Source organism: Delphinapterus leucas, chromosome 1, assembly GCF_059928025.1.
Source record: "Delphinapterus leucas isolate spDelLeu-1000000601 "Yukka" chromosome 1, BTC_Dleu_Yukka2, whole genome shotgun sequence".
NCBI lineage: Eukaryota > Metazoa > Chordata > Mammalia > Artiodactyla > Monodontidae > Delphinapterus > Delphinapterus leucas.
In genome coordinates, this window is record NC_143129.1 from 180552785 (window position 1) to 180563032 (window position 10248).

Below are 10248 nucleotides of genomic sequence, written 5' to 3' on the forward strand. Positions count from 1 at the left end.
GATGAAAGAAATTAAAGATGATACAAACAGATGGAGAGATATACCATGTTCTTGGTTTGGAAGAATCAACATTGTGAAAATGACTATACTACCCAAAGCAATCTACAGATTCAATGCAATCCCTATCAAACTACCACTGGCATTTTTCACAGAACTAGAACAAAGAATTGCACAATTTGTATGGAAACACAAAAGATCGCAAATAGCCAAAGAAATCTTGAGAAAGAAAAACGGAGCTGGAGGAATCAGGCTCCTGGACTTCAGAATATGCTACAAAGCTACAGTAATCCAGACAGTATGGTACTGGCACAAAAACAGAAAGATAGATCAATGGAACAGGATAGAAAGCCCAGAGATAAACCCACACACATACGGTCACCTTATTTTGATAAAGGAGGCAAGAATATACAATGCATAAAAGACAGCCTCTTCAATACGTGGTGCTGGGAAAACTGGACAGCTATATGTAAAAGAATGAAATTAGAACGCTCCCTAACACCATACACAAAAATAAACTCAAAATGGATTAAAGCCTAAATGCAGGCCAGACACCATAAAATTCTTAGAGGAAAACATAGGCAGAACACTCTATGACATAAATCACACCAAGATCCTTTTTGACCCACCTCCTAGAGAAATAGAAATAAAAACAAAAATAAACAAAAGGGACCTAATGAAACTTAAAAGCTTTTGCACAGCAAAGGAAACCATAAACAAGACGAAAAGACAACCCTCAGAATGGGAGAAAATATTTGCAAATGAAGCAACTGACAAATGATTAATCTCCAAAACTTATAAGCAGCTCATGCAGCTCAATATCAAAAAAACAAACAACCCAATCCAAAAATGGGCAGAAGACCTAAATAGGCATTTCTCCAAAGAAGATATACAGATTGCCTACAAACACATGAAAGGTTGCTCAACATCCCTAATAATTAGAGAAGTGCAAGTCAAAACTACAGTGAGGTATCACCTCACACCCGTCAGAGTGGCCATCATGAAAAAATCTACAAACAATAAATGCTGGAGAGGGTGTGGAGAAAAGGGAACCCCTTGCACTGTTGGTGGGAATGTAAACTGATACAGCCACCATGGAGAACAGTATGGAGGTTCCTTAAAACACTTAAAATAGAACTACCATACGACCCAGCAATCCCACTACTGGGCATATACCCTGAGAAAACCATAATTCAAGAAGAGTCATGCACGATGTTCATTGCAGTTCTATTTACAATAGCCTGGACATGGAAGCAACCTAAGTGTCCATCGAGAGATGAATGGATAAAGAAGATGTGGCACATATATACAGTGGAATATTACTCAGCCATAAAAAGAAACGAAATTGAGTTATTTGTAGTGAGGTGGATGGACCTAGAGTCTGTCATACAGAGTGAAGTAAGTCAGAAAGAGAAAAACAAATACCATATGCTCATGAAGAACCTAGGGGCAGGACAGGAATAAAGACGTAGACCTACTAGAGAACGGACTTGAGGGCACGCGAGAGGGAAGGGTAAGCTCGGACAAAGTGAGAGAGTGGCATGGACATACATACACTACCAAATGTAAAATAGCTAGCTATTGGGAAGTGGCCACATAGCACAGGGCAATCAGCTCAGAGCTTTGTGACCACCTAGAGGGGTGGGATAGGGAGGGTGTGAGGGAGACGCAAGGGGGAGGAGATATGGGAATATATGTATATGTATAGCTGATTCACTTTGTTATAAAGCAGAAACTAACACACCATTGTAAAGCAATTATACTCCAATAAAGATGTTAAAAAAAAAAAAGAAAGGAATGCTCTACACCATAAAAAAAAAAAAAAAAAAAAGACGCTGCCTGGAGGAGGGAACTTGTTCTGAGGCCCTGGGTGGGGCTGGTTCAGCCTTAGGTCTCCCTGGCGGGGAAAGTGGGTGGGACCGCATAGTGGCTGGTGTCAGTCTAGGCTGTGTTTCCTGGCGGTGTGGCCTTGGGCAAGTCACTTGACTTCCCTGTGTCTCAGTTTGAACATCTGTAAAGTGGGGATGACTAGAGGCTCCTCTTTGGGTTGGCCTGAGGATTCAGTGAGCTAATGTGTATAAAGCCCTAAGAGCAGGGCCTGGCACACATGAAGTGCCCCATAAATACTGGTTCTTGTTTACTATTCTTAACTCAGACAGCTGAGGAGGTGGGCTCAGAAAGGGAGGGAGGGGCTTCCCTGGTGGTGCAGTGGTTGAGAGTCCGCCTGCCGATGCAGGGGACACGGGTTTGTGCCCCGGTCTGGGAAGATCCCACATGCTGCGGAGCGGCTGGGCCCGTGAGCCATGGCTGCTGAGCCTGCGCGTCCGGAGCCTGTGCTCTGCAACGGGAGAGGCCACAACAGTGAGAGGCCCGCGTACCTCAAAAAAAAAAAAAAGAAAAGGAGGGAGAACATTCCAAATCAAGTAGGGACATCACATGGACTCCCCTCCTCCCCTCCACAGCTCATGACCAGCCATCCTCCCTCTGTCCCTCCGGGCCTCCCCAAAGAGACCCCTACCCCGCACTCTCCTCGCAACTTCTCTCCGGCTTTCACTGGACCTCTTGTGCGACTTCTCACTCTCTCTCCTAAAATATCACTATTTATGCTTGTGTCCTGCTGCCCCTATTAGACCTAAGTTCCTTGAGGCCAGGACTGCGTCTTCCTCTTTTTTTCTCCTCCCTCTTTCCCTCCCTCCCTCCCTCCCTCCCTCCCCCCCCTTCCTGCCTTCTTTCTTTTGTCCTTTCTTTCTCTCTCTCCTTTCTTTTCTTTTCTTTTTTTGGTATCTAACATTAAGTTTACCCATTTTGTTTAATGCATAAATTAAAAAGCCATTTAACAACTAAATGTCTGCCTAGTAGCCAAGAGCAGCCCTGCCTTAGAAGCTTACCTACTTAGCTGAGCATTTCAGTCTAAAGCAGCGGTTCTCAACCAGCGAATTCTGTCTCCTTCCCCGACCTCCTCCTGGGGACATGTGGCACTGTCTAGAGACATTATTGATTGTCACACTGGATGGGGATGCTACTGGCATCTCGTGGGTAGAGGACAGGGATAATGATAAACATCCTGCAGTATATAGGACACCCTCCTACCTCAAAGAATTATCCAGGCCCGAATGTTGGTAGTGCTGAGGTGAGAAACCCTGGTCTAGAGTAGCTCCGGCAGGAGAGAAGAGGGGACCCCAAAGTCAGATTACTCCAACTCCTGAGTTCTGCAGCCTGCCTTGACTGTGTCCTTACAGCAGCCGGCAGTGGTGCCCTGCCCCCCTCTGCTGGGTCCTGCTGATTCTCTTTTCTCTGCCCTTTGTGAGCTCCGAAAACCCATTAAGTCAGTGTATCTTGTGATGGCTCCATTGAGCGTGGGTCCAGAGCCTCCCACTCCTGGTGGGCTTGTGTGTGGGGTTTTTCAAGCAAGCCTGCTTCCTCTAGCCACAGAGAAATGTGATATGACAGTTTGTAAAAGTGTCGCTTTGTAAAAATGCCAGGCGTAATCTCAAGGCACAAAGAACACCATAGAAATCAGAATCGACTTGAGGAGTCGTGGCCAGCAAAGGTTGGATTCAAATGGCAGGCTCTGTGGGCTTGTGTTGTTTTGTTGGGGTGGTGTTTGCCAGTTAATACAGCTCATTGAAAAAATGACTTCTAGACCTTTTCTCTCTTTAATAATGACCTGTTACGGGTTTGAAAATGGCAAATATTATCTTCATTTTAGAAACTGCCTGAGCTTCACGTAGTCCAATGGTGTCCATCGGTGTCCATCTTTTTTATTTTTGTAACATCTTTGGCTGGCGGGGAGGGGTGGGGTGGATGTTAAGAAGAGGCAGGTCAATTGATTTTCCTGCTTTTCCATTGAAAAAAATAATGTCTGCAAGGGAACCCCACAATAACTCTTCATAAAGCTCGCCTGTTCAAATGCATTTAAAATGCTCAGAAGTAAACAAAAGCTTGGCTTAAGAAAAGAAATAGTCAAAAACATAGTCAAGTGTAAACTGGAGAAACCTGCAGAGCTTTGGTCCAGCTAATTCCTTGGATATCTAAGGTAGGCATCCATTCAGGGAGAGGAGGGAACATGAGTATGGTTGCTGAGCAACAGTTCCCATGGGGAGAAGAGCATCAGTGGGTTGGCTATAGACTGCATAAAAGATGGGTCAGGACAGAAGGAAGGAGGAAGCTCAGTCATTCTTCCTCCACCTTCTGTTTCTGAGCTAGAAGGAAAGATACACAATAAAGACCCAAAGGGTGGTGGCAGGATTGCTGTGCAATTAGCAGGGCTGCTCTTTGCAGAACAGAAACCAGCTAATTAGTGAGGTGTGAGGAATCATTCTGACTTTCATATTATGCTAGATATGGGTGGAAGGCAGCTTTCTGAAACCAGGAAGCACTGAAAAAGAGAATAATTGAAGGTTTCCTGAGGACTGAAAGGATGCCAAAGATAAACACAAATTGCAGGCAGGTGAGCTTAATGTCAAAACGGTGTCTTCACATCCCTGTGAAGCTGTGTTGCTGAAGGCAAGGTGTGTAAATTCTCTGTGCTTCAGTTTTCTCATTCATAAAATGGGTGTGATAATAGTTGTTGTGAGAATTAAGAGTTAATATGCATATAGAACTTAGAACAGTGTTTGCATGTAGTAAGTGCAATATGAATATTAGGTACTATTACTTTATTTTCCTCTCCTCTTCCAGATCAAAGACAGGTCTGACCTTTTTATGCATTTTAATATCATGCATTTTCTTATATTCGAAGTTTGTGGAATTATGACAGTAACTTGACTTTGTATGTAGTTCATATTGTATATCCATCAGGATGCACAGATTATGCTTGATAACGAACAGTCTTTAGAGCTTAATACTAACACAAGTCTGTATCTTTTGTTCTTGTCCAGTGAGGATTGTTTTTAGTCTACTAGGGTTGCCATAACAAAATACCACAGATTGGGTGGCTTAAACAACAGAAATTTATTTTATCACAGTTCCAGAGGCTAGAAGTCCAAGATCAAGGTGTGTGCAGGCTTGGTTTCTGCTGAGGCCTGTTTTCCTGGCTTGCAGATGGCCACCTTCTCGCTCTTTCTTCACATGGCCTTTCCTCTGTGCACACACAGAGAGAAAGAGAGAGCTCTCTGTTATCTCTTCCTCTTCTTATAAAGACACCAATCCTATTGATCAGGGCCCCACCCTTATGACCCCATTTAACCTTAATTACCTCCCTAGAGACCCTATGTCCAAATATAGTCACATTGGAGGTTAGGGCTTCAACATATGAATTTGGGGTGGGGGGAGATACAATCCAGTCCATAACAGGATTGGGGGTGGAGGTGGGCCTTTCTTCATAGTATTTATTTGAAGACCCTGGTTCTCAGGGGCTTCATCTCAGCACATGCCCATCTCTCCCGCCCCAGCTCATGCTGAATGAACTCACTCTGATGCCCCAGCTGCACGGTTCCCCGAACTCCAAGTTCTTTGCCAGCTTCCTTCTTCTCTACCCGGACTGTTCTTCCATAACTGCTTCCACCTCATCCTTTAGACCTTAGTTGACACCCTATCTACAGATGGTCCTTTGTCCCAGGCAAGCCTCAGCTTTAGGCTCCTACGAGTAAGTAGAAGGGGTAAAATTCACCGGCCTGCAATTCTCGTAGCTGCCCTCCCATTTCACTTGATGGCAGATGGGGTACCCCGAGAGGAACCGCTAACTGATAGAGGAGCAGTCATACAGCGGTATCTCTAAAATGCCATAAATCCATTACACTAGGAACATGTCCCTCACCCCCAGGTGACCGACAACTGCTGTCACCACCACTCCTCTTGGTGGCAGCCATGAGAAGACAGTGTTGGCTTCCTGTGCCCCTGGTCCCTCTCTTCCTGGCTTTCCTCTCCAGCCCCACACCTGCTTTCTGTTCCTTTTGGAGGCACAGTGGCTGCAGGCCAGGCCTCTGGAGGCAATGGTTTGAGTTAGAGTCCAAGCTAGGCCACTTACTAGCTGTGCCACTTTGGACAAGTTACTTTACCTCTCTGAGCCTGTTTCCTCATCTGTAAAATGGGGATGATGGCAGGACCCATCTCACAGAGTTGTGAGGATTAAACTATTTATTATGTGCGAAGTGCTTAGAACAATGCCTGGCCCATGGTAAGCTCTAATTGCATTTATTGCTGTTGCTATGAAGCCCTGTCTCAGCACATACCCAGGTGTAACATTTTTTTTGACCTGTGGATTTGAAACTTCTTTTTAAATTAGCCAGACACTTTTCACGTGAGATCTTAAAGGGAACCCCAATATATAAAGCAGAGTTTACAAGGGCTCTTCTGGTTGTAGCGGGGTGGGTGTCCCAGGAACTCTCTCTCAAACCCCTCAGTCTCTCTCACCAACTAGATGATAATGTTTCTCACGTGTGCTTCGTGGACCAGCGGCATCAGAATCACCTGGATTTTAAAAATGCAGAGGCTGGGGTCCCAGTGCAGCCTGCTGAATTGGATTCTCCAGGGGGCGGAGCCTGGGAATCTGGATTTCGGTATAGTCTTCAGGTGATTCTGAAGCACAGAGGAGCTCATGCAAGCATCATAACCACATATTTATTTTTCCCACTCCTGCCAAGGAGAAACCCTTCTAGGGTAGTGAGTGGAGTTTCTACAGCACTACACTGATCCTCTGTTCAGTTTCTCCTGGGTGGCAGTGGAAAGGAGGCTGGCATTCTTCTTGGGAAGCTGCCTTACAAACTGGAGGGTGCTGCCATTGGTTGGCACCGCCCCTCGGCATCCCACAGCCTTGCCCTGCCCTCTGCCCCGAGGGCGCTGGGTATTACCAGATCTGGATTACGGTCTACAGAGCTTCTAAACCCTAAAAAGATTATGCTCCCTTCCATCACCACCTTGAGTGATTCAAAATCAAGAGTGCCACACCTTAAAGTAAGGGAGACCAGCACATTCTGGTTTCTTCCATGTGATTCCCCTGAGGCTTTTTGAAAACGTTTAAATTGCATTCAAGTCAACTTTTTCCCCCTTTTGTGTTTGGGGGCACGCGCCTGCTTTGCACCTGGTAAGCACTCACCTTGCTAACTTGTAGGCAATCCTGGGCTGCAGCCTAAACCTCTCTCTCGTTCTGCCTGCCTTTCTCACAGGCCTTGACGCAATCCAATGCTCCCTGCCCATGGAGAACAGGAGGATATTCCTGCAAGAGCTGTCGGAGGCCAGCTTCAGCGAGTGCAAGTTCAGCCTCTCGCTCACAGACCTGTTCATCATCACCTTCTCTGGCGTGGCTGTGTCCATCGCCGCCATCATCTCCAGCTTTTTTCTGGCCACCGTGGTGCAGTGCTTCCAGAGGTGCGCCCCCAACAAAGACACTGAGGACGAAGATGAGGATGAGGACGACTGAACCGCCTGCGCCCCCTCCTCGCTCTCCAGACCCCCAGCAGGTGGCTCTCCTCCGAGGGAAATGCTGAAAACGGAGAAGAATTGACCATCAGTGACCAGAGCAGCGCCTGCTCTGAGCCTTGCCCCCTGGGCGCACCCGCTGAGACCTCTGATCTCAGAGTTTAGAATCCGCAGAGCGAAGGAGCCCAGGAAGGATTCCCCGAGGAGAGCCTGCCTCTCGGCTTGAGGTGCGTGTGGGGAGAAGATGACCGAGTCAGGTTTCAGAGGTGACAGCTGAAAACAGCACAGGGGATGTGAAGACTGGCAGCTCTCACCTGCAAAGATGACTTTGTGCCGTCCATTTCTCTGACCTGGACCGCAGAACCAGGCAGCTTCTCCTTCCTCCTGAGAGGCGGCAGCCTAGACAGTGGGGATTGGAGTTCAGGTCCATCTCCATGGGAGTGGGACTTCTGCCCCTTCTGGAATAGGCTTCGGCCACCTTAGGGTGTTACGCAGAGGACAGCCCCACATCTGGTTAAAATGGCACCGAGGAAAAAGCTAAGACCTGGCCAAAGGGTGTTTGTTGTTATATTTTGGTGAGCAGGTCAGAAAAACATTTGTTGACAGAACTCAAACCCTGATCCTTATCCTAAGAGGTAGCCACTGGTAAGGGAAGAACAGTCGTTTCTGTACAATTGTGGTGGCCTCTGCTGAGAGTCACTCTTCCCTCTGAAGCACAGCCAAGTTGTTTCCATCTTGCCCCGCCACCTCCTTCAGCCTTGAGTCCCGCCTCAACTGAATAACGCCTGTTCATTCTCTGTGCTGGCACCGTTCCAGACTTGTCATCTCCAGAACTTGTGATAAACTTTCCTGGAGGCCAGGATTCCAAAAAGCAGGTTATATCGGACCAATAAAATGTTAAAAAAAAAAAAAAAACTGGGACTTGGCTTCTGTAGAACCTCCATCAGTGGCCTTAGGGTGTGTGTGACATTCTTTGGAGCATAGGCTGTGACAGGCAGTGTTTTCCAGGATGTGGACTGCAGCACTTTGGTTCAGAGACAGTATGAAACAATGCCATGCACCCAGCAGGTTGATGCAAGATGATGGGTATCGGCAGCGTCGGACCTTGCTGGGGACTGACACTTAGACGAGGGGCTGGTGAGAAGCTCCTGGGATATTTGGGGAAGCATCTTTCCATTGTTTCCCATAATATATTCCTTATGTTTCTTCCTCATTGCTCTCTTGCATCTTTGCCTCCACAAAGAATTACTGAGTGCTTGCTAAGTGCCCTGGTCCAGGAATTGTGGATACACCTTCCAGAAGGAAGGTGGGGCCCCGGCTCTCTTGGGCCTCAATAATCTTATGGGTAGAATATAAAACAAACAAGTAAACAAAAGTATAATTGCAGGTAGTGATAAGCACCATGAAGGAAAGAAATGAGGTCTTGTGACAGAGAGTAAGTGGGAGGAACCGGTCAAGGGTGGATGGATGGGTGTATTAGGCAGGGCTCTCTAGAGAATCAGAATCAATAGGAGCTCTGTCTGTCTATCCATCTAGCTGCATTACAAGGAATTGGCTCAGGCAGTTATGGGAACTGAGAAGCCCCACAGCCTGCAGCCAGCCAGCTGGAGACCCAAGGAATGCTGGTGGTGCAGTCCTGGTCTGAGTCCAAAGGCCTGATAGCCAGGAGAGGCAATGGTTAAGTTCTAGTTTGAGGGCAGGAGAAAACTCAGCTCAAGTAGTCAGGCAGAGGGAGAGGGAGCAGGGAGGGAGAGGGAGGGAGAGATGGAGAGGGAGATGGAGATGGAGAGAGAGAGAGAGAGAGAGAGAGAGAGACAGGGGAGAGAGAGAGAGAGAGAAATTCCTCCTTTCTCCGCCTTTTTGTTCTATTCAGGTCCCAATGGATTCGGTGCTGCCCACCCACTTTGGGGAGGGGGATCTGCTTTACTCAGTCTACAGATTCAAATCCTAATCTCATCCAGAAACACCCTCACAGACACACCCAGAAAGAATGTTTAACCAAATAACTGGGCACCCTATGACCCAGTCAAACTGATGCATAAAATCGGCCGTCACTCAGGGGCCTCTGATTGGGTCGTTTTGAGCTGAATCCTGCCTCCTTCTCCCACCTCCTTTCTTCCCTCTCCCCTTCTCTCCTTTCCTCCTCTTCCACTCTCTGTCTCTACTCTTCTTTCTCCTCTTCACCCTCGAGGAGACTCCCGGTCACCTTTCTAGCGCCCAGCATTGCTGGCTCCAGTGGAGGAGACCCCTGGCTCAGAGGGGCTGTCTTCTCAGAGTCGCTGGGCAAAGGGAGAAGTGGGCCAGCATCTTCCCAGACTCCATGGCAACCTCCGTGGGCCCCACCCTCAGTTCAGGTAACGCTTCCATTGAGGAAACAATATAGGCAAACAAAATGGTCATCACGAACCATTAGGTGCTGCTCGAATTCCTGTCGAAAGGTTCCAGCCATCATTTGTACCTTATTGTGAATGAAGGTTCCTGGAGACAGTTTTCAATCAGGAGAGAGAACTGCACTGATGTTGGGCCATCATAGGGGAGATAGAAAAGACCATGGAATAGGGGGCCGAGGGCTCAGAGGACACGAAACAATCTAACACCAGCACCTCCCCAGCCTGGCCACAGACTCAGCTGAGACTTGTGTGGGGTTGGAATTACGGTCATCACAGTCTCCAATCGCCATTCCCAGGAGCATCCTACCAGGGACACAACTAAAGGCCCTGGATCCAACTGGGCCCCCACCAAAGGCACACTGTGTTTCTCCCAGAATTCTAGGGAGGTGGTACCCCAAGTTGTGGAAACAGCACCAGACCCTTGTTATAATATGTTCTGATAGATGAATTCCCTCTTAATAAGTCTTTTTTAATCCTTCGGTCCACTTCAAGTCAGCAGGCT

General features: G+C 47.4%; 1 protein-coding gene across 1 annotated transcript in view; it reads left to right on the forward strand.

Moving 5' to 3' along the window:
- The window catches only part of LRRC38 (leucine rich repeat containing 38), a 33880-nt gene extending 26455 nt beyond the window's left edge, over positions 1-7425 (forward strand). Inside the window, exon 2 of the mRNA XM_022598352.2 lies at positions 7104-7425. Coding sequence (XP_022454060.1) covers positions 7104-7357 — 254 coding nt within the window. The 3' untranslated portion in view covers positions 7358-7425. The remainder of the gene's footprint in view (positions 1-7103) is intronic.
- The last annotated feature ends 2823 nt before the right edge of the window (positions 7426-10248 follow it).